The sequence below is a fragment of the Balaenoptera musculus genome, chromosome 1, assembly GCF_009873245.2.
Source record: "Balaenoptera musculus isolate JJ_BM4_2016_0621 chromosome 1, mBalMus1.pri.v3, whole genome shotgun sequence".
Taxonomy (NCBI): domain Eukaryota; kingdom Metazoa; phylum Chordata; class Mammalia; order Artiodactyla; family Balaenopteridae; genus Balaenoptera; species Balaenoptera musculus.
In genome coordinates this window covers 75486536-75511356 of record NC_045785.1, presented here as the reverse complement: position 1 = coordinate 75511356, position 24821 = coordinate 75486536, and the positions used below count along the sequence as shown (strand labels likewise).

Below are 24821 nucleotides of genomic sequence, written 5' to 3'. Positions count from 1 at the left end.
CTCTAGTTGCGGCGAGCGGGGGCCACTCTTCATTGCGGTGCGCGGGCCTCTCACTATCGCGGCCTCTCTTGCTGCCGAGCACAGGCTCCAGACGAGCAGGCTCAGTACTTGTGGCTCACGGGCTCAGCTGCTCCACGGCCTGTGGGACCTTCCCAGACCAGGGCTCGAACCTGTGTCCCCTGCATTGGCAGGCGGATTACCAACCACTGCACCACCAGGGAAGCCCAAAATTCTCTATTTTTAATAGCCAGTTATTTTCCGGAATCTGCATCTGCCTTATATTATCTAAAATACCTTTTTGAAATAAGGAAAACAAAAAGTATTTAGACAGTATGTACTATAATGATGCCTTAATTTTAAAAAAATTCTTAAATATTTTCAAATACTTCATATTTCTTTTGCTGTCAGTCCTATGAAGTAGCAGAACACATGTATTGTCTCCATGTTACAGATGAGAAAACAGTAATCTATGGAACTGACATGATTTGACAAAGTCATAGCAGAACTCAGACCAGCGTTTTCTCACCTTCAGCTCTGTACTGTTTTACTATCCCATGCTGTCTCCACCCTTGCATTAAGTGAAAATATAATGGGGAAAAGTCATGTATTCTTTATTGGAAACTGCACCAAAAGCACATATTGACTTGGATTTGGAAAGCAAGAAGAGATTAGTGGACAAAGAACATATTGGAGTTAGACAAGGACCACTTTTTTTTTTTTTTTCTTAACCCCTTGTTTACTAGTTTTGTGACCTTAGGACAAAGGACCTTTGGACAAAGAACATATTGGAGTTAGACAAGGACCACTTTTTTTTTTTTTTCTTAACCCCTTGTTTACTAGTTTTGTGACCTTAGATGTCATTCAACCCTTCTGTGCCTCATTTTTCTTACCTTATTAAAAGGTGATAATGAAACCTACCTTTAGGTGCTTATGAGAACTACCTGAGCTTAATTAATATTCTTAAGGCACAGTGCCTAGCACATGGCATGCACTTTCTATGCAGATTTTATCATTATTATTGGAATTTGGGAGTTTCTTTTGCATGTGAGCTAAACTCCTAGACCTGTTACTTGGCACTGTGCAGTTTTCTCTTACTACATTTTCTCATCTTGCTTCAGTGATTCCTATACTTTTCTAATTCTTCTTTATATCATTTTTGTACTATATTATACATCCTTTTGTTGCTTTTTTCCCCATTTGTACTGAAAATTATAGTGTAGGTTGTAACCCTTTTTAAGTTTTTTTAGGTTTTGATGGCCAACTTCATAAAAGCATTAAAAAAAATCAAATCTAATCCTTATCTGACTAATTTAATTGATTTAATCCTTTAATTTTCCTTTGGGAGTGAGGGAAGAGTCAGAAGAGTCATTTCTCTAGGTTTCATATTCATGAAGAGTCTCAAATGTAGACTTTAGACATTAACTCCAAATATGGTTAAAAAAGACAAAAATCATAAAATCACACTGACAGGATTATGTTTTTCATGTAATTTGGGTCCTGTTACTGGACTATACCACATGCTATACAATATGAATTAATATTTTTATAAATCATGATAAATTACCTTTTGACTGGCATCATTGTTTGACTGCATTTTTTGGTGTTAAGATAATTATTTTAAAAATGTAAATGTTTAAAATAAATCATTTTGTAACCCTCCTTTGGTATTTCTTTGTGTAATAAGGTGCTAGGTGGCTCAAAATGTAGAAGTATGTAGGCCTCCCCCAACCTTTTAGTGGCCCTGCTGGTGACACAAAATTGCCTCTACCTGGATATACAACCTTCAATCCAAAAAAGCAAAAGCATATGTGTTTTTTGTTTAATTTTTTAATTTTTTGGCTGTATGGAATGTGGGATCTTACTTCCCTGACCAGGGATCAAACCCGCATCCACTGCATTGGAAGCATGGAGTCTTAACTGCTGGACTGCCAGGGAAGTCCCTTATTATTTTTTATGTTCCTTGTTTCATTACACTAAACTCCAATTTACATTACATTACACTAAACTCCAATTTAGTGGTAGTGTTTTGAGAATGACCACAACCCCATATGATTTCTTTTGTGGATGCTGCTGACATTTTATTTCTGTTAGAATCAGCATAATAATTATCAAGAAACCTTTATGAAACACCTACATAATTATGCATAGCATTGTTCCCTTTAAAATCTTTACTTGTAAAATGTTGTGCTGGTACTCTGTGCAGACTTTGTTGAGTAGAGGTCTGACTTTTTAGCTCCTGAGTTTTCAGTTGAGTATTTAGTTTACTGAGAAGTGTACGTTAGTTAGGGTGTTTGTTCTTTTTATTTATAAGCAAAACTCCAGTTGTGTATATTAAAACAAAAGTTAACTGTTTCTAAACTTGAGGCCACCTGTAGGTGATATTTCTGAAAGTACATGTAGCTTGTCATCATAATCGTAAACGTTTTGGTATCAGAAATACTTTTGGATGCTTCATTTTAAAAGAAACCTTCCCCATCCTTCAGATGCTTGGCTTTCAAGCAAACAAATTATAGATGTTTTATCATTAAAGTTAATTAGAAGGAAACTATTTTTTCTCTTTTATTTTATTTTTTGCTTATTCATTCATACACTCTGTAGAACATAGGAATTTTAAAGGTGTTTTTCCTTGGCAACACCCAACTAGCTTTCACCCTCAGGAACTAAATGCTTCCCATGGTTCTTATTCCAGGAAACTTAGAAATGTTTCCTGAGACACTTACTTTTAAAAAAAATATTGTGGTAATACATAGTTAATATAAAATTTGCCATTTTAATTATTTTTAAATGTAAGTTCACTGGTGTCATAGGCTGCTATAATAAAAATGACCATAGACTGGGTGACTTAAACAACAAACATTTATATGTCACAGTTCTTCAGTCTGGGAAGGCAGATCCAGTGTTTCATTAGGGCCCACCTCATGGCTTGTAGAGTGCTGCCTTCTTGCTGTATCCTTATGTGGCAGAGAGAGCAATCATATTTCTTTCATATCTCATTTTAGAAGGGCAGTAATCCCATTCATGAGGGCTCTACTCTCATGATCTAATTCCCTCCCAAAGGTCCCACCTCCAAATACCATTGTATTGGGGATTAGGCTTCAATGTATGAATTTTGAGGGGCATAAACATTCAGTCCATAGCGGGAGGCAATAAGTACATTCACATTGCGGTGCGGCCATCACCACCATCCACCTCCAGAACTTTTTCATCTTCCCAAACTGAAATTTTATATCTATTGAACAGTAACTCCCCATTCTCCCTTCCCCCCAGCTCCTGGCAACCATTCAACTTTCTGTCTCTATGAGTTTGACTACTCTATGTACTTCATTTAAATGGAATCATATAATATCTATCCTTTTATGACTGGCTTATTTCACTTAGCATGATTGTCTTTGAGATTCATCCACCTTGTGGCATGCGTCAAGATATCCTTACTTTTTCAGGCTGAATAATATTCCATTGTATGTATATGCCACATTTGTTTGTCTTTTCATCTGTTGAACATTTGGGTTGCTTCCACCTTTTAGCTATTGTGAATAATGCTGTTCTAGGTGTACAAATGACATCTACTTTTTTAAAACCTGAGTTCTTTCTTAATGTATACTATTATGGAAAAATTTGCTCTGAAAAGTCACCTATTCTCTAAGTCAAAATAAGTAGACTTTATTTCGAATTTAGTCAAAATGGCCTCCTGTATCTCTTCTTCAAATTCTTTTATACCTTGGGTTTCTGCTGTGTTCATAAAACCATTTTTCTTCTCCCATCTCCATCCATTTAAGCCTCTCAGTGGTTCAGGGAAATTTCTCTTTGTTTCCCCCGAAGAGCTCTATTCTACCCTTAAGGCTTCTGACCCATCTGCCCTTCAAATCTAAGCTAACTTTTATTTATTTATTTATTTTTGGCTGTGTTGGGTCTTCGTTTCTGTGCGAGGGCTTTCTCCAGTTGCGGCAAGCGGGGGCGACTCTTCATCGCAGTGTGCGGGCCTCTCACCATCGCGGCCTCTCTTGTTGCGGAGAACAGGCTCCAGACGCGCAGGCTCAGTAATTGTGGCTCACGGGCCCAGTTGCTCCGCGGCATGTGGGATCGTCCCAGACCAGGGCTCGAACCCGTGTCCCCTGCATTGGCAGGCAGATTCTCAACCTCTGCGCCACCAGGGAAGCCCCTGCCCTTCAAATCTTATATCACTCTGTGAGCTCTTTCTGTGAGTCCCACATCTCCAATTCCTTGCCAAGATAATTAAATTTGAATGCCTCGTCATCACCACAATCTCAAAATGACTAACAGAACTCATCCTCTTTCTACTAAACTATTAGCTTTCCTATTTGTTTTCCATATTTCTATCAGTGGTTACCATTTGCTTATCAGTCCAGTATAAACCTTAGAATCATCTTTGCCTCAGTCCTATAGATAGATACAAAGACCAGTTGAACCACTGTAATCCAAATGAATTCTATAAACTGCAAAGTTGATTATATCAAAACTCTGTCTAAATTGTTTTTGATGACTCAGTATAAATCCCAAACTTTCCGTCATCACATAAAAGACTTTTCATGATGTAGCCACTGTTGCCTTCCCAACCCCCGCTCTTGCCTACCAATCACACAGAACTATTTGCAATTCTATGAAAATGCCATGTCATTTTATTTTAATTGATTGATTGATGACACATTGTTAGCCCTGCATAAAATGCCTTTCCTTTCCTTCAAGACTCAGCTTAAATGTTGCCTCCTCTGTAAAACTTTCCTAAATCTTCCCTCTAGGCAAAGTTGGTCATTCTGCCTTCAAAGCTTCTATATCTTGTATTTATCACATCACATATCACATAATCATGTCACAATTATCTTATGATATTACAATTATTTGTATGACTCTTTTTCCTAATAAACCATGAACTTCTTGAGGGCACTGATTTTCATATTTATTTTTATAATTCCAATTCTTGGCACACAGTGGGCACTAAAATGATGTTTTGTGAATGAGTGACCCAGACTCATATTCCTTCAAATTTGGACCATTGAAACAGCATTCTAACACATTTTCCTACATTCAGTGTTTCCTGCCTGGGGTGTATTCTGTATCCTGTCCACAGATTAATATTTTAGAAAAACAGCTTAACATCAGGGCACTACCACACTCCCCCAAAGTCCAGTAGCTTCTTATCTGAACTATAAAGTCTAAAATTCTTAGTCTGAAATTTAAGACTCTCCTTAATCTATTCTCTAAACTACTGTACACTTTATTTATTAAATTGATGAAACAGGTTATTATTTGCCACAGGTGAGATCTAACTAAAGTATGGTAGTATAAAGTAGCTTGCATTGTTATTTTACCCCTTGTTTCTCAGACCTATTGGAATCTCCCTGAGGGCACAATGGGTCTGCTTCTCTCCAAAGCATCTTACACGTAAGAAACTGTCAGTTAACCGTTTACAAAACGCTCCCGGAGTCCTCTCTATCTTATCTTTGCTTACTGTAGTGCTGGTTGGAGTGTTCTTTCTCCATCCTCTGCTTATCAAGACTTTATCTACTCCACAGGCCTACCTCAGGTGCCAGTCTCCTTTGAAACCTCCTCTGACTGCTTTTACCTCCTGCCACATTGGAATGAATCTCTTCCTCCTCCATACTTCTGTTTCTTGGATGCCTCCATTCTGCCTTACATTTTAGTTAATTGTATATCTGTGTCTTCTGCCCTTTGTGATATTCAATGTAGAAAAGAATTTGGGCTTGTTGATTTTTATTAGCCACCATGCCTTAAGTTACATTTCCTACTTTTTTTTTTTTTAATGAAAAGATTGAACTGTAATTTCTAGAAGAAAAGACACAAGATTATTCAAACTGTTATGCCTTATAATTTCATATTACTAGGAATAAATTTTAAGTATCTCTATTTAGAATTATTTACAGGGTGAATATTTAAGTGAGATAATACAAAGATTATTTGTTTACTTTAAGGGTTTCATTGGCTCTCCTGGAGAAGTAGGACAACTGGGACCTGAAGGAGAAAGAGTAAGTCTGTTTCCTTCAAATATTATTTCCAATGTGATATGCTTAGGATAAAGTATAACAGGGCTCATAAACCCAGATGTCAGGCAGTGAAACAAGCCAGCTTTAAGGAAAGTCACCTACCAGAAATATAATTAAACTCTCTTAAATTTTACTGAATTGTGTTTTAGGTAAGTGAGGTGATATAAATATTTATGGTTAGCAACTTTAAATTTGACTTTTAAAAAACACAAATTGATATTATCTAATTATGAAAATTTTATTTTGTAAGTGATCTTTGATTTGAGTAGAAACTCTTGGCAGGGTTTGTATTTTACAATGCAATGTGTAATAAATCAACTTCAAAAGAGATATTTTTTTGTTTAATATAATAGTGGAAGATAGCTGTTCATAAATGTAGGTACTTGTGAATAAAGTAGAATCTTTGCCAAATGGTTTGTTCTACGTATAAAAATTAACCAAGATACATACAGAGTTCTGGCATTCCAACTTCGTCATATCTAGTTTTCAGTGCCATATGCAGTTCAGTGATTTCTAGCTGCATTTCTTCATCTACACTGTCAATATTAATTAAAAACAAGTAGAATAAACAATATTAGCATATTCTCAGGTTTGAAAACAATCATATTCAGAATTTAGCATTTAACTCTATTATTATACAAGTGCTGTTCAGGCAAAAATTTTTTCATATCTGGAAACTGATTTTTGCAAATGAAAATAAATCAAATTATTCTTTGCTAGATGAATATTTCAAATGTATAGCTTTTTGAGTGAGTGAATTAAATCACATTTTCTTGTAGTTACTTGTGAATACCTCCACAGAGAAGAAACATTCAGAGTTTACATGTGCTGTAATGGCAATCAAAATGTTTAGTTGTCTTCGGTGATAAGAGGTGAAGATATTCCTGTGGTGAGCGCACAGGTCATTTCTTTCACTTGCAAACAGTATCTTCAGTGTGATCATACAACTAAGCCACTTAACTGCTATGTAACACAGCAGACTTACAGATGATGTTTCCAATCTATCATGCAAAGAATTGAACTGCTTCTTACAGACCCAAAGGAGTATGTATAGTTTACATTGTTAATTACTGTACTGCTTATGATACAATCCTTCCCTGACCTGTTGGAATGAAGTTATTTCTAGTAATTGATGTAATAAATAAACGAAAGTTATATGTCCTTGCAAAATGTCATCATCTTGAATTCAAGGATCCCTGTGACACTATCAGTAGGCACAATGCCTATAATCATACTCAGTAATTTCGACTAGTTTATATGAATATATCAAGACTGTCTCAAATCATAAATATAAGACCCTTTTGTGATATTCTGCCTATTATAGGTACCATGTCCTAATATTATTAGGCTACTTCAAAATTTTAACTAAAACCTTGAATGGTATAGCTAACTGGGTGTTGTTATTATGTTATGAAATATTTAAGTAGAGAAAAGCCAAAGAAAATAATGTTCTAATCACTCCTGAAAACAAATGGGAAGAAAAAGTTCTTTCTGAAAGTCAATAATATACACATGCATATATATATGAAAAAGTTCTTATATAATTCTATCTGCACTATCCTTAGGTTTTCTGCTGAGATTTACTGAAGCTACTAAAGTTTTAGAAAATAATTATTTTTCTTAAATGCTTGGCTATATTATGTAAAGATGTGTGAAATCCTCATGAAATGAGTCATATTGCTCATCTTTGAACTCTTTTTTCAATAGAGAATATTAGATGAATATTTATTAAGCACTGTTGAATTAAAGTAAATGGATTACTTCAACCATTGATATCTGCTAACTTGTCTGTATATACAAAAATCCCAAGCTACATGGTTCTGACATATTTCTTAGTCCCTAAGGCTTGTAAAAGTGATTATAAGTCTCAAGGGATTTTTATCAGTTAATACGCTTTGGACTGCAAGTGACAGAAGATCCCATTTCAAACTGGCTTCAAAATGAGGAAATTTAAAATAAATGATGATAATGATAACAGCAAATGATTTATCAAATGGTTACGGATATATGCAAGGTGCTGTGCAAATACTACATACGAATTAGCTCCTTTAATCTCACAACACTCAGTGAGATAGGTAGTATTATTTTTCTCACTATAGATGAAGAAAATGAGGCATACAGAGACACACACTTACCTAAGACTATATATAGGTAATAAGAGCAGAGCCAGGATTTGAACATAGATATTCTGGCTCCAAAGACTGAGTACTTAAGTACTATGCCCGACGGCTGCTTCTTATGACCAGAAACCCATAGGTTAGGTGGGATCTAGGCACAATATGATCCTGAGCACAGTGATATCATTATCCTTCTCTCTGCTTTGCCTTGACTAACGCTGGCTTTATCCTAAGGCTGGTTTCTCATATGATTGCAAGATTCCCAGTGCAAGGGTTAAATATGCCTTTGTTTATGTCCAGCCAGAGAGACAGGGAGACAGAGAGGAGGTAATTGTCTGTTGGGTACAGAAAATAAGACTTCCTGTTTGTCTGGTTGTACCAACTTTGGTTGCATGCCACCTCTGGACAAATAACTATCACCAGAGGAATGGCGGGATCCCATTTGGAAATACAGATGGGAAGGATTTCTGAATAAAATCAAGATTTTTGTTGTGAAGAAGAAAAGGGGCCACTTGAGTTAAATTAATACATTGAAGCTTTTTTGAATATCACACCAGTTTAAAGGATAACTTATTTTTCTCTTTGGCATACTTCATAAATTGATGGTTGAGAAAAAATAACTCATTAATTGATTCAACAAATATTTACTTTTTTGAAGTATAGTTGATTTACAATATTATATTACTTTTAGGTATACAGCATCTTGATTCAGTATTTTAATAGATTATACTCCATTAAAGGTTATTAAAAAATAATGGCTATAATTCCCTGTGCTGTAGAATATATATCCCTGTTGCTTATCTATTTTAAACATAGTAATTTGTATCTCTTAATCCCATACCCCTATCTTGCCCCTCAATCCTTCCCTCTCCCCACTGATAACCACTAGTTTGTTTTCTGTATCTGTGAGTCTGTTTCCATTTTGCTATATACATTTGTGTGTTTCATTTTTTAGATTCCACATATAAGTGGAATTATCACACAGTATTTGTCTTTCTCTGACTTACTTCACTAAGCATAATATTCTCTTTTAGAGAGAATATTCTCTTTTTAGATCCATCCACATTGGTGCAAATGGCAGAATTTCATTTTTTATGGGCATATAATATTCCATTGTGTGTATGTGTATATGCCTGTGTGTGTGTGTATACACAAGCACATATATACATATGTGTGTGTATATATGCATACACACGTATGGATATATTTATCCATTCATCTGTTGATGGACACTAGGGTTGCTTTCCATATCTTGGCTACTGTAAATAGTGCTGCTATGAACATCAGGGTGCCTCAGTCTTTTCGAATTAGTGTTTTCATTTTTCCCAGATATTTACCCAGGTGTGAAATTGCTGAATCATATGGTAGTTCTATTTTGAGTTTTTTGAGGAACACCAATACTGTTTTCCATAGTGGCTGCACCAATTTACATTCCCACCAACAATGTAGGAGGATTCCATTTTCTCCACATCCTCACCAACGTTTGTTATTTGTGTTCTTTTTGATGATAGACATTCTGACAGGTGTGAGGTGATATCTCATGTGGTTTTGATTTGCATTTCTCTAATAATTAGCAGTGTAAAGCATCTTTTCATGTGCCTGGTAGCCAACTGTATGTCTTCTTTGGATGCTGGGAAAACTGGACAGCTACATGGTAAAGAACATTAGAACATTTCCTCACACCATATACAAAAATAAACTCAAAATGGATTAAAGACCTAAAAGTAAGATCTGAAACTATAAAACTCTTAGAAGAGAACATAACCAGAACACTCTCTGCCATAAATCACAGATCCAAAATAAAATGTTTTTTTGGATCTGTCTCCTAAGGCAAAAGAAATAAAAGCAAAAATAAATGAATGGGACCTAATTAAACTAAAAAACTTTTGCACAACAAAGGAAGCCATCAACAAAACAAAAAAACAACCTACTGAATGGGAGAAAATATTTGCAAATAATTTGACTGACAGGGAGTTAATATCCAAAATATATAAATAGCTTATACAACTCAATATCAAAAAACCAAGCAACGCAATCAAAGAAGGGAACAAATATTTACTTTTGACTTTTTCACATTCTAGGGTGCTCCTGGGATCCGTGGAAAGAGGGGTCTTAAGGGAAGACAGGTAATTCGATTCTTGTTTTATGAGGTTCGGTTTAGAGGAGTATAATCTAATTATATGCATATTTCTCACCTGTTGAACTACAAATGTAGCTGTTGTTCTTGTTATCACAATCCATCTCATTCAACAGAGTTTAAAATTTGCCACTTTAACAGCCTATCCAGTAATACCTGAGAATGTGAAGGGGTATTTAGATTAAAAAATAACTCGAAATGTAACACATCTAACCCATTTAATATACCGGTGGGAGAGACCTTTATCCCCATGACAAGGTGCTAAAATTAAAATGTCACAGGAAATACATGAACAATTTAAAACACTTATGAAAGCACTATTCACCCTCATGTTTTAGAGGTTTTTAAAATGCCTGCTTCAGATGTTAGCTCAGAAACTAGTTTCTTATATTTTCATGTTAAAAAAAATCAAGTAAAGTGAATTCTGCCAGATAATATAATAATTTCAGAGATGGGAGGAAATTTTGACATTATCTAATACCCCATTATTTAACAAATGAGAAAACCGTGGTTCAGAAAAAGCATCCTCGGTTATCCTGGCTGTGTTAGTATAGCTAATTAGCCACCTGCTTTTCACTTGTGCTGTTTTTTATTACAATTCAAAGATATTTATTAGGGTAAGACATTCTGTGCTATACTCTGCTCTCTACTCTGTGGAAGAAAATTGTCTTTAATAACAGCTTTTCTAAAATTCTGGTGTGTATAATTAAAATCCTGATTATAATACTAAAGGATTACAAATCTCACCAGAATATTCATATCCTTTTAAAGCATTTTATTCTTTGAGCTTTGCAATATTTCTTGAAGATAGAATAGGACAATGGCACTATTATATGGGTGAGGAGAACGAGGCTCAGTGATGTTAAAATACTTGCTCAGAATCACATGGTTAAAAGTGGTAAAATAAAGAATTGAGCCCAGCTCCTTCTAATGTAAATCCAAGATCCTTTTCCTTACTACATAGATATTTCTGCTGTCTGTCTTCTACCTCACACTACTTAGAAGAACATGATTTATTTTTTCATGACATATGGGCAAAATGTGATAAACTTATTTTTTATTGGAGTATAATTGCTTTACAATGTTGTGTTAGTTTCTGCTTTACAATGAAGTGAATCAGCTATATGTATACCTGTATACCCTCCCTCTTGGACCTCCCTCCCACCCCCCACCCCCAATCCCACCCATCCAGGTCATCACAGAGCACCGAGCTGAGCTTCTTGTGCTTTATAGCATGTTCCCACTCGCTATTTTACCCATGGTAGTGTATATATGTCAATCCTAATTTCCCAATTTGTACCACCCTCTCCATTCCCCGCCATGTCCACATGTTCATTCTCTACGTCTACATCTCTATTACTGCCCTGCAAATAGGTTCATCTGTACCATTTTTCTAGATTCCACATATATGTGTTAATATACAGTATTTGTTTTTCTCTTTCTGGCTTACTTCACACTGTATGACAGATTCTAGGTCCATCCACATCTCTACAGATGACCTAATTTCGTTCCTTTTTATGGCTGAGTAATATTCCATTGTATGCATGTACCACATCTTCTTTATCCATTCATCTGTCGTTGGACATTTAGGTTGTCTCCATGTCCTGGCTATTGTAAATAGTGCTGCAATGAACATTGGAGTGCATGTGTCCTTTTGAATTATGTTTTTTTCAGGGTATAGGCCCAGTAGTGGGATTGCTGGGTCATATGGTAGTTCTAGTTTTAGTTTTTTAAGGAACCTCCATACTGTTCTCCATAGAGGCTGTATCAATTTACATTCCCACCAACAGTGCAAGAGGGTTCCCTTTTCTTCATATCCTCTCCAGCATTTATTGTTTGTAGATTTTTTGATGATGGCCATTCTGACTGGTGTGAGGTGATACCTCATTGTAGTTTTGATTTGCATTTCTCTAATAATTAGTGATGTTGAGCATCTTTTTATGTGCCTCTTGGCCATCTGTATGTCTTCTTTGGTGAAATATCTATTTAGGTTTTCTGCCCATTTTTTGATTGAGTTGTTTGTTTTTTTGATATTGACCTCCATGAGCTGTTTGTATATTTTGGAGATTTTTCCTTTGTCTGTTGCTTTGGTTGCAAATATTTTCTCCCATTCTGAGTGTTGTCTTTTCATCTTGTTTATGGTTTCCTTTGCTGTGCAAAAGCTTTTAAGTTTAATTAGGTCATTTGTTTATTTTTGTTTTTATTTGCATTACTCTAGGAGGTGGGTCAAAAAAGATATTGCTGTGGTTCATGTCAAAGAGTGTTTTTCCTACGTTTTCCTCTAAGAGTTTTATAGTGTCCAGTCTTACATTTAGTTCTTTAATCCATTTGGAGTTTATTTTTGTGTATGGTCTTAGGGAGTGTTCTAATTTCATTCTTTTACATGTAGCTGCCCAGTTTTCTCAGCACAACTTATTGAAGAGGCTGTCTTTTTTCCATTGTATGTTCTTACCTCCTTTGTCATAAATTAGGTGACCATATGTGCATGGGTTTATCTCTGGGCTTTCTATCCTGTTCCATTGATCTATATTTCTGTTTTTATGCCAGTACCATGCTGTCTTGATTACTGTAGCTTTGTAGTATAGTTTGAAGTCAGAGAGCCTGATTCCTCCAGCTCCATTTTTCTTTCTCAAGATTGCTTTGGCTATCAGGGTCTTTTGTGTTTCCATACAAATTGTAAAAGTTTTTGTTCTAATTCTGTGAGGAATGCCGTTGGTAATTTGATAGAGATTGCATTGAATCTGTAGATTGCTTTGGGTAGTACAGTCATTTTCACAATATTGATTCTTCCAATCCAAGAACATGGTATATTTTTTCATCGGTTTATGTTATCTTTGATTTCTTTCATCAGTGTTGTGTAATTTTCTGAGTACAGGTCTTTCGCCTCCTTAGGTAGGTTTATTCTGAGGTATTTTAATCTTTTTGTTGTGATGGTAAATGGGATTGTTTCATTAATTTCTCTTTCTGATCTTTCATTGTTAGTGTGCATAGGAATGCAGGAGATTTCTGTGCTTTAATTTTGTATCCTGCAACCTTGCCATATTCATTGATTAGTTCTAGTAATTTTCTGGTGGCATCTTTAGGATTTTCTATGTATAGTATCATGTCATCTGCAAACAGTTACAGTTTTACTTCTTCTTTTCCAATCTGTATTTCTTTTATTTCTTTTTCTTCTCTGATTGCCGTGGCTAAGACTTCCAAAACTGTGTTGAATAGGAGTGGTTTCACTTTAAAGATTTAAACATATTAAGATAAACTTATGAAACTGTCAAGAAATGAAAAGTAAGCCAAACATTTTGTTTTCTTGCAATTACATTCAACATTAAAGTTAATCTTGTAAGAATTATAACAGCAGAAACTGTACCATCATCATTACCATCATCACCAATTTTTAGTCTCAAGGACTTTGTTAAATACTTTGTATGCCATCTCATTTGATTACACTCTATTATACTTCTGAATGTTAGTATATTATTTCTTTACATTTTATTCCTCTTACACATATCCCAACAGAATTACCTCTCTTATGTGTCAAATATCTAATCTACATATGCAGATTGGGCTTTCTCAAAATTGATAGTAGGTGAAGTTCATCTTCTTTATTCTTGTCTTCTCCATTCTATGTCTTGATTTTTTTTCATCCATCTCCTACCAAAGTATGCTGTCAATAAAAGAACTAATTAATTTATTTATGCTACTATATTACTTCCAGTGCTTAAAGTATTACCTTACCCATTAGTAATTATATTTTAAGTATAGTTTAAGACAAAATAAGTAATCTTTAATGGTGGAATTTTAGGCATTGCTGAGGAAACATTTTCACAGAGTCTCTGTGATATATCACTTAAGTAGCTACCATCTTTATTTATTAATATAGCCGGTCTTATATAGATATTAACTTTATCTTTCCTTGGGGGGGGCTGTGTTGGGTCTTCATTGCTGCATGCAGGCTTTCTCTAGTTGCAGCGATTGGGGGCTACTCTTGGTTGCGGTGCGTGTGCTTTCTCATTGCGGTGGCTTCTCTCTTGTTACGGAGCACGGGCTCTAGGTGTGTGGACATCAGTAGTTGCAGCATGTGGGCTCAGTAGTTGCAGCACATAGGGCCTAGAGCACACGGGCTTCAGTAGTTGTGGCACACAGGCTCAGTAGTTGTGGCTTGCGGGCTCTAGAGCGCAGGCTCAGTAGTTGTGGTGCATGGGCTTAGTTGCTCCGCGGCATGTGGGATCTTCCTAGAGCAGGGCTTGAACCCATGTCTCCTGCATTGGCAGGTGGACTCTTAACCACTGTGCCACCACGGAAGTCCCTTAACTTTATCTTGACAATATATAGGTATTATCTACTTCCCTACTCCATAATGAACTGTAAAATCGTCCATGGAAATTTATAGATAACTTCTGGTTTTTTAACTCCATAGGGAATTATAAAATTATCCAACAGATGCTATTGAGTTCAAAAGAGGAGTTCAAGAAAACTGTGGAAAAATAGTGAATGGAATGATCACTGGGTTCTTTTTTTTGAGTGCACTGTTCTTTATATTACAAAATTTGTAAAGTTTTATTTCTTTAAAGATATATGCCTTTGTAATAGATTTAGATCTTAGAAAAATTATATTTGAAAAACACATGCATTCCGTTTTTCCTAAATAGTGTTTATTATAAAAAATCTGTCTAGTGCTGTACTGTGTCATGTATGCTATATGTACTTTCTCTTGATTTTACCACAAGATGATTTGACCATGTTTATGAGGAAATCACTGTACTTAGAATAAGATACAGTTCCACCCACAAGTCAAATTATGCCAAGGTTGACCTCAGAGACTGTTCCAGAATATTATCCTATGCATAAATGCTCCACCATGTTCTGTTTATTATAAGTAAAATCATCTTCAGGTATCTTTGACATTAAGTAAGGGAAAACATATTAGTATGGGATATTATGTAGCATGAGACACTTATATTTCAATTTAGATGATTCAAATTCCATGAGAAGAATTGTCACTTATTACTGTTTTAATAATAGTAAAAGGAAGATATCTTTTGCTAACATTTCCACTCTCTTTGATGTGGAAAGATATTAGGTGTGTGAATACAAATATGGCCATTTTCTCTTCATCATTTATTAAATTATGTATACTATTTGTTGTTATATATGAAGTAGATATTCAAATACAGAAGCAGAATTAAAGGATCCAGGCCAAAATAAAGAGCTGACAGAAACCATACATGTGAAAGAAAATACAGAAACCTGGAAATGCTGAAATCTAAAAAGGACCCATATTTAAGAAAGTTTTGGCTAATCATATGTCAAAGACTGTTATGTCCAATCTTCTGCTGGTTTCATAGCTATTTAGAAGTGTAGGCTGGTGCTTCATTAAGGTACAGCTATGTGGATCCCATCCATGTTATTTCATTTACTGTCCTTAGAATAAGATGTACTTTATTATAATCACCACTCCCCTTTAATTAATTTAATTAGTCTTACATTGTAAATGAGCTTGTTTCCTCAAATTTTAGGTAGATACAATTACTCAGTCTTTGAGCATAGCATATGATTCAGTTTTTTAAAAATTGAAGTATAGTTGATTTACAATGTTGTGTTAGTTTCAGGTGTACAGCAAAGTGATTCAGTTATACATGTATGTATTCTTTTCAGATTCTTTTCCATTATAGGTTATTATAAGATATTCACTGTAGTTCCCTATCCTATACAATAAGTCCTTGTTGTTTATCTATTTTATATATAGTAGTGTGTATCTGTTAATCCCAAACTCCTAATTTATCCCTCCCTTCTCCCCATTTCCCTTTTGGTAACCATAGGTTTGTTGTCTATGTCTGTGAGTCTGTTTCTGTTTTGTAAATAAGTTCACTTGTATCACTTTTTTAGATTCCACATATAAGTGATATCATATATTTGTCTTTGATTACTTCACTTCATATGATAATCTCCACATCCATCCATATTGCTGCAAATGGCATTATTTCATTCATTTTTATGGCTAAGTAATATTCCATTATATATAATTAATATGTATATTAATATGTATATATATATTCCATATAAAATGGAATATATGTGTGTATATGTGTATGTATATATATATATATATATATATATATATATATATATATACACACACACCACATCTTCTTTATCCACTCCTCTGTCAATGGACACTTAGGTTACTTCCATATTTTGGCTATTGTAAATAGTGCTGCCATGAACATTGGGGTACATGTACCTTTTCGAACTACAGTTTTCATCTTTTCTGGATACATGCCCAGGAGTGGGATTGCTGGATCATATGATAACTGTATTTTTACTCTTTAAGGAACCTCCATACTGTTATCCATAGTGGCTGCACCAATTTACACTCCCATCAACAGTGTAGGAAGGTTCCCTTTTCTCCATACCCTCTCCAGTGTTTATTGTTTGTAGACTTTTTGATGATGGCCATTCTGACTGGTGTGAGGTGATACCTCATTGTAGTTTTGATTTGCATTTCTCTAATAATTAGCCATATTGAGCATCTTTTCATGTGCCTGTTGGACATGATTCAGTTTTAAATAATTATTGTAACATGTAATTTGTAGAATAATAGTAACTCCTTTTAGATAACTCCTTAAATTTTATGTAACATATTACACTTATATTTTTAGAATCTCTGAATTTAAAGCCAGAAACTGGTAAAATAAATTACTTCACTTTCTGTATTATGAAATATGAAACACTCTGATAGTCAAAATAGTGAAGGCAGTAGGCATAGAAAACTTCAAAATCCAAGTTTAGGTCACTATAAATATAAGCTTTTTTGGATTACTGTATTGGTTTCTAACCTGAATACTAAAGCTCTATGTTTGGTGTGAATAGTTTACAAAAATATGAAAGTGTATATGTATTGACATGACATCATATACCTGTGCAGCATAGAAATATATAGGGAAGTAGTCAAAGTCCTGTCCAAAATTGTTAGTAATATTGCTAAGCTTAAGTTTGGGAAGATGTTGCTATAAATCATATGCTCATACTGGTTGCCAAAGAATCACTTATTTCCCTGAGTAAACATTAAGCATGGAATTAAGTTGTTGTAAACCAGCTTCCTTAGTGATGTCTGTATTGTTTTAATGAAATTATAGACTTACAGGTAAGAGATATCCTCTCCTAGACAGTATAAATATTATGTGAATGCTGTTGAAAATGGATACATTTTAAAATAACATATTATTTTGGTTGTTTGAGTTATTTATTATTTAGCCTTGTACTGGTATTTTTTACATTAATGTTTGTGTTAAGTTATTTCATTTTAAATCTTCCCAGAAAACTCTTTCTTCCCCAAAATAAAACATTGTATTTATTCAGAGTTTGCAGATGGAGTTAATATTTGTCACATAATGTGTTTTTGCTTTTTCAATCAGGAAAAGTAAAAAACTGGTTTTGTTAGGAATTTGGTATATTTTAGGATCAGACTATGTAAAAGTAGTTTTATTAACAAATTCATTTGTTCCTTAGTCTTAGGTTGTTGACATTTGAGAAGTGGTTTTCTTCCTTGTATTGTAAACTATTTTTGATTTTAAGATCTTAGTATTAGGTACTTACTAATCACAATTATTTTTAAATGCCTTATGTAATCAGTTACATATTAGTCAGTGTTTGTGTACTCATGCTTTTTGATATTGAGATACTATAGTTCTTACCTCTTCCTTTTCTTCCCTCCTACACTCCCTATAATGTCACAATTGGATCAAAATCCTTGTTGTCAGTTAATATTAGAGATCTTAAAAACAAGATAGTAGACAATCTTTATTGGTCAGGACTCTTTTTAAAACACCAAAGAACTCCTGTTCTATTTTACATGTTTTACTGTCTTTGAGAAGCTTCTTGGAGCATATGATATGAACCAAATTATTTAAAAGCATAAAACCATCCGCTGATTTATAATAGAAAAGAAGAATGCTGTTTAAAAAAATGGGAGACACAGGGAAAGAGGATATATATGTATTTGTTAACTTCATATTTTATATATGTTACTAATTCCAAGTAGCTCTCTTTTTAGTGCAAAGTTTCCAAACTTCATTCTGTAGTGCGCAGTCAGGAAATTCTATAGCTGCTTTCAGAAAAGCATTTTACAGGGCTCCCAGATTGATTTAATCAGTAGTCTCTTGTAGTAAGTTGAAGCAAATTTATGTAGCTCCACGACCTAAAATATCTATGCCAGAACTGATTTTTCCAGGATTGAAGGTAACATGGTATTGGAGATTTGGATTGACTCTCAACAATACCTAGAAAACTGTTGTCAAAATACACAGGTTTTCTAAGGACTTTTTCAGATCTGATAATAATAGATTATAAATAATCAAATCATATTGTATTTGAAGTTTGACAAAGAGCAAAAGAGTACTCAGTTTTCTTCCTATGAATATCAAAATATCGCAGCCTTAGAATAGTGAACAAAATAACACCCTTAAGGCACCGGGACTTCAGAGATGTTTACTTTTCCAACTATAGAAAGGAGTGTCTCCTTTTCTCTTACAGCTTTCTGTTAGAAGAGTCTATTTAAAGTAAACTGTATTTTGGCTTCTAACTCCAGTGTTAGAATTTCCGAATATAAAATCCTTCTGTTAGACATCCGTTATTAGTTCTATCTTTAGCCCCAAACAATCTTAAATACGTATTGCACAACCGTGTTTCAAATACATACATTTTATGGAGAATTTGGAGACAGTGTTTTCTTTGTCCCAGGAAAGGTTTGAAGTTAATTCATAAAGAAAGAACTACTGTTGCTAGAACATTACCAAATATTGTCATTAATTTTTCAGTGATTCTGCCTCTTTCAGGAAACATGTATTTTCTGGATTCTACTGGGATGATCTGTAGTAACTATGTTTGGCTAACTATAGCTTGACAAGATGTATGAAGAGACCAGTACTTTGAATTAAACCCATCTTCAAGGTCGGGTTAGTTACTGAGAAGAGGGATGCCCAATGAACTATAGTTGGTAACTTTGGGGAAGTCCAGGAAGAGCATGATTTCGTAGAGGTATGACACCAACAAATGGGAATTCAGACAGGCATTTATTTTCAGGGTGGATAATGTAAGGGAAAACTCAAGAGAGTCTTGTAAGTTATCAAAATCAGGAATGTGGAAATGAGAGTGCAAATATGGAAGTGAGGTTTGGCTTGGCTTGCATTCTCAGTGTGGGAAAATGGCAAGAATGAGGCGTGGCCCTTATGATTGAGGGATAATGTGTGACAAAACTGGTTCTTGAACACAGGAAAAAGGCAGATTCCAATTCCCAGAATTAGAGTACAAGCTGGTAACCATTCTTTAAGAGCAAGGCAGGAACTTGAGCCTGAGAACTGAGGCCCAGATCATAGCTAGGTTAACAGTAAGCCTGACTTGATGCTAAATCTCCAAGAATTTGTCTAAAACCCGTTAAATTCCTACCTAAGTTTAAAATTAGTCTCAACTGTTAGGACATGGTTGACCTTGAAATGTGGATCAAATTATCTTACCTATAAGGAAAAGAAAGAGGCAGAGGCTGGATTATCATAGAGCACTTTACACTCTAGCCTTTGCCTACAGTAATTGTGTTTCCTTTTGAAGGATTTTAAAATATCAGGATTTTCTAGTAGTATGTATTCATGTGTAGAATGTGTAAAATTAACCTCTGGGTTTTATGTTAGTGTGTCTAGTCCTAGACAATTTAGTGCAGTCTTCTGTTTTCATTGCTTCATCTTGGAAAAAGTTGAATTTCTTTTTTTATTGGTAATGCCTGTTTACTTTATCACTAATGCCTGTTTAGTATATATGTCTTTTATGATAATTTTAATTTATCTCTACTTTAGATTGAATATATTGTTTCTAAACATTTGTTCTTTAGAAAGAGCAAAATGTGTTCATAGTTAATTGTAGTCTTTAACAGAAAAATTTTGTAATGCTTTTATTTTTTAATTCCATAAATATAGTCACCAGTATTTTATGGTTATTTTAGTCCTCATGTTTCTCTAGTTATTTTATATTCAGTGTTTTTCTAATGTCTTTGTAGAACTAGGAAAATAATTCTTTTACTAGACTCCCTAAGCAATAAGTTTTCCACTGTTTCCTGGTATTTAGCTATACCACCAAGTATAGTATCTGTATGTAGTCTACAATATTAACACCACATATATATTCAGGCATACCAAGTCTAGAATACTCTTTTGTTCTTAATGTTTGATAACTACCATGTTTGATAACAGTACCATCAGACCCAGGCAAGAGAGAAACTTGATCTGGGCTCTGCACTTTAGAGGACCCTGTACATCACAAACAAATAAAATAAAATGTATTTAAAAAACACATGATTTTTCCATCACTCAGGATTTAGCACTTAGCATTGGCATTGTATGACCTGTAATCCTAGACATCCATTCTTGTTATTACGTATTAGTTACCTATTGCTATGTAACAGATTGCTCCATGTTAGCGGTTTAAAACAGTAATAATAAATATATATTATTTCTTATAGTTTCTGTGGGTCAGGAATTTGGGAGTGGCTTATTTGGGTGGGTCTAGCTTAGGGTTTCATATGAGGTTACAGTCAAGATTTTGGGCAAGACTGCAGTCATCTGAAGGCTTGACTGGGGCTGATCTGCTATTAAGGTGGCTCACTTACTGGCTGGTGGGAAGTCTCATTTCCTCCCCATGGGGAACTCTCCACATGGCAACCTGAGTGTCTTCACAGCATGGTTTTGGCTTCCACCAGAGCAAGTGGTCCATGGGAGCAAAGTGAAAGGTATAGTGCCTTTTATGACCTAGCCTAAGAATTCACATTCTGTTACTTCTATATTCTGTTAGTCACATAGGCCAGCCAGGAGTCAAAATGAGGGGACACTACACAAGGGCATTAATACCAGGTAGTGAGAATCATGAGGGTCCATCTTTGAGGCTGGCTACGAAAGTATTTTAATAATGTTCAAGGCTCAGAGAAATTCTTCTCCACATCTCTTGCTTATAACCTCACATCTGAATACCATGAAGTTTTGTAGCTGGTACCACTGCCAACATTAGAGACGGAAACTGCTTGAGATTGCGATGAGGACTGAGCAGGCAGTAGAAGCACTTCGGTTGAGGAAAGATGAATTTACTTATCTAATTCTCCTTTTAGTATGAATGCAATAGGCTCTTGTAAAATGAAGTACTGCTTCAAGTAATGCAAACCTTCTATTTTCTTGCCTCTCTTTGTGTTCTGATTTTTGGTTTCAGAGGTAGTAGAACTAGTGCAATATTTGCAATAGCTGAGACTGAGAAATTCCCAGAGACTGAGAAACATTTTGTACTATTAAACAATTCATATTACTCTTACATTTTGTATATCATAGGTATAGAAACAAAATTCATGAAGCATGATAAAAATTGTTTATGTTGGCAGCTAGATGGATAGGAAATGGTAGAATTATGCAGTTTTAAAAAGATATTTAATTAGATTACAGTAAAAATTTTAAAGTAAATATAAATTTTAAAATTTATTTAACTGATATTGATTATTCATGGATTATAATTTTCAATAGAGAATTAAAAGCAGTAGAAAATCTTCAAAAATATTATTTACTTAAAATTTTAAAATCTAGAAACAGTGTGAGAAGTCTTACATTGAGCATTACCACACAGTAAGTTGTACAAATAGGACTTTATTTAAAGTAGTTTTAATTACCAATTGTATTAGTTTTCTATCTGTTGCTACATAATAAATACCACAAACTTAGAAGCTTAAAATACACCCATTAATAAATCTCATAGTTTTCATCAGTCAGCAGTCCAGATACTACTTAACTAGGTCTTCTGCAGTCAAAGTGTCAGCTGCTGCATTATCATCTGGACGCTTGACTGGGGAAGAGTTCACTTCCAAGCTCATTCAGGTTGTGAGAAGAATTCATTTCCTTGAGGTTGTAGAACTAAGAGGCCCTGGCTCTTTGCTGGTTTTTGGCTATCGTCCAACTTCAGGTCCTATGGACTGTCCACAGTTCCTAGAGGTCATGCACAGTTCCCTGTTGTGTGGGCCTCTCCAACACAGCTGCTTATTTCATCAAACTCAGGAAGACTCTAGCTCCAGGCTGCTAAGATGGACTCTTATGTAGTATAACATAATCACATCATTGGCATCCCATCACCTTTGCTCTATTCTATTTGTTAGAAGAAGCAAGTCATAGTCCCACCACACACAAAGGCAGGGTATCATACAAGGATGTGGGCAACAGGAGGTAGGAATCATTAAGAGTCACCTCAAAATCTGTCCACTACATTGATCAAACAGTGGAAATGAGCAAGAAAATTATTCATAACTTGAAGAGATCAAGTGAAATCCCTGAAATGTTATATTCTTTACAAAATAAAATTTTACAACTGATCAAAACAATGAAAATGTAAAAAAGAGAATTATGTTCACAGAAGTAACAATGCAACTCTGGCATGCCATTTATTTACTTGTTTATTTGTTATTGAAGTATAGTTGACACAACATACAGTGTTGCGTTAGTTTCAGGTTTATAGCAAAGTGAATCAGTTATACGTACACATATATCCACTCTTTTTTAGATGTAATGGCCCATATAGGCCATTACTTAGTATTGAGTAGAGTTCCCTGTGCTATACAGTAGGTCTTTATTAATGATCTATTTTATATATAGTAGTGTGTATATGTCAGTCCCAATCTCCCAATTTATCCCTTCCCTCCCTTTTTCCACTGGTAACCATAAGTTTGTTTTCTATATCTGTAACTTGATTTCTGTTTTGTAAATAAGTTCATTTGTACCATTTTCTTAGATTTCACATATAAGTGATATCATATGATATTTGTCTTTCTCTGACTTACTTCCCTCAGTATGACAGAGAAGATGATTATTACATTCATGAAATTGGCAAGTTGGGCAAAAAGGGCAAAAACTCAAGCTTTCCTATGGATGATTATCCTGGAAAATGGCCATTATATCCTTTGGTAGTAGGAGGATATTTCTAAGAGAACACAGTTTGATTAAGTTAGGGGTTATAATTTTCCACTAAGTAAATATGAGAGAAAATTTAGTATTTCATTTTGCAACAAATTCTTTCAAGTGGAGAAAGAAATTGTAGAAACTGTGTCTTTTGTATTCTAAGTTAGAAGGCAGAGTGTTTTGTCACTACTGTTCCATATTTCACAACCAATCTTTAAGATCATTTTTTTTTACAGTGAAGATATATGGTTGCAAATACTTAGGTTTATTTTATTAAAGGAATTCAGAGCTTTACCTGCAGTAAAAAAAAAAAAAAAAATGCATATAGTTGCCAAAATTGAAATAACAACTGAATAACACTGTACAAGCAGTGACATATTTAACAATATAAAACATTGGCATGATTTTCTTCAAAAGAAAATATATGTCCAATATGTAGCCAAATATAATGATGCTTTTTATGGCATTAACTGTACTGTATTTCATGAAACAAGAAAATGTAGGAATTATTTCAAATATTGATGACACAATGGTCAACATGTAAGATGGGTTAAAACAAAAAGATATCTCTATCTAGAATAGAGAGTTAAAAATGAACTGCTTAATGAGTAGTAAAGTGAGAAGAGAAATAATACATAAAAAATTTTAAAGTAGGTGTATTCTCAGTTCAACTAAATTGTTTCGGGGGCAAAGTGAAGTTGAACAGCTAATTTTTTTATTTTTTTATTTTTTTTATTTTTTTTGAACAGCTAATATTTATTATACGTATTATTGAACTACCAAAAGAATAGGAAGTTGAAATCAATAAGTGCTTATTTCATTGTTCATGCTGGTTGTAGAGAATACAGACTTTGTGATAAGTGGAGAACTAATCACAGTTCTCACCCTTCTCCTAGCAGGGAGAAATCACTAGTTCTGTGGGATGCTGAACTGGAAAGCAGCTCCTCCCACTGGATGAGGGTGGGGGGCCAGTCGGTCCCAAAGAGCACATCCTCTAGGCAATCCTGAGTGAGTCCCCAAAGATGTTTTCAGCAATCCCACTCCTTGTCCAGACCAATTGTTTCCTTGTTTTATGAGAAAAACTTTATTAAGATGTAATATACATACCATAAAATTCACCCCTTTAAAGTGTACAATTCAGTGGTTATTAGTATATTCATAGACTTGTGCAGCCATTGCACTAATTTTAGAACATTTTCATCACCTCAGAAAGAAACCCAATATTGTAAGCAGTCACTCTCCAGTTCTTCACCACATCACCGGGCCTCGACAACCACTAATCTACTTTCTACCTCCATAGATTTGCCTATTTTGAACATTTCACATTAACGGAATCATGCAGTATGTCCCCCATTCTTTATTATTTCACTGGGGTTTCTGGAAAACCTGCTTATGATCCATCTAAAAAGTCAATCATCTCTTATGTTTCAGATTTATTACAGTATTTTTCTTCTACTTTTTCCATTACCTGTGTATCATAAATACTTTCAAATACCCATAATAACTCATAGTGTATGGAATGATGTATTGCAGATTTGTGAGCTTATTGTCAACAGGGTTTGACTTCCAAGGACAATGAGAG

The 24821-nt window shown here is 34.6% G+C and overlaps 1 protein-coding gene across 6 annotated transcripts in view; it reads left to right on the top strand.

Moving 5' to 3' along the window:
- Nucleotides 1-24821, top strand: part of COL24A1 (collagen type XXIV alpha 1 chain) — a 389657-nt gene that overhangs the window by 77812 nt on the left and 287024 nt on the right. For 5 of the 6 annotated variants that reach the window (XM_036826634.1, XM_036826651.1, XM_036826660.1 and 2 more), the window contains exons 12-13: nt 5949-6002; nt 10219-10263. In XM_036826634.1, coding sequence (XP_036682529.1) covers nt 5949-6002; nt 10219-10263 — 99 coding nt within the window. The remainder of the gene's footprint in view (nt 1-5948; nt 6003-10218; nt 10264-24821) is intronic. The other variant, XM_036826641.1, reaches the window with a different exon arrangement.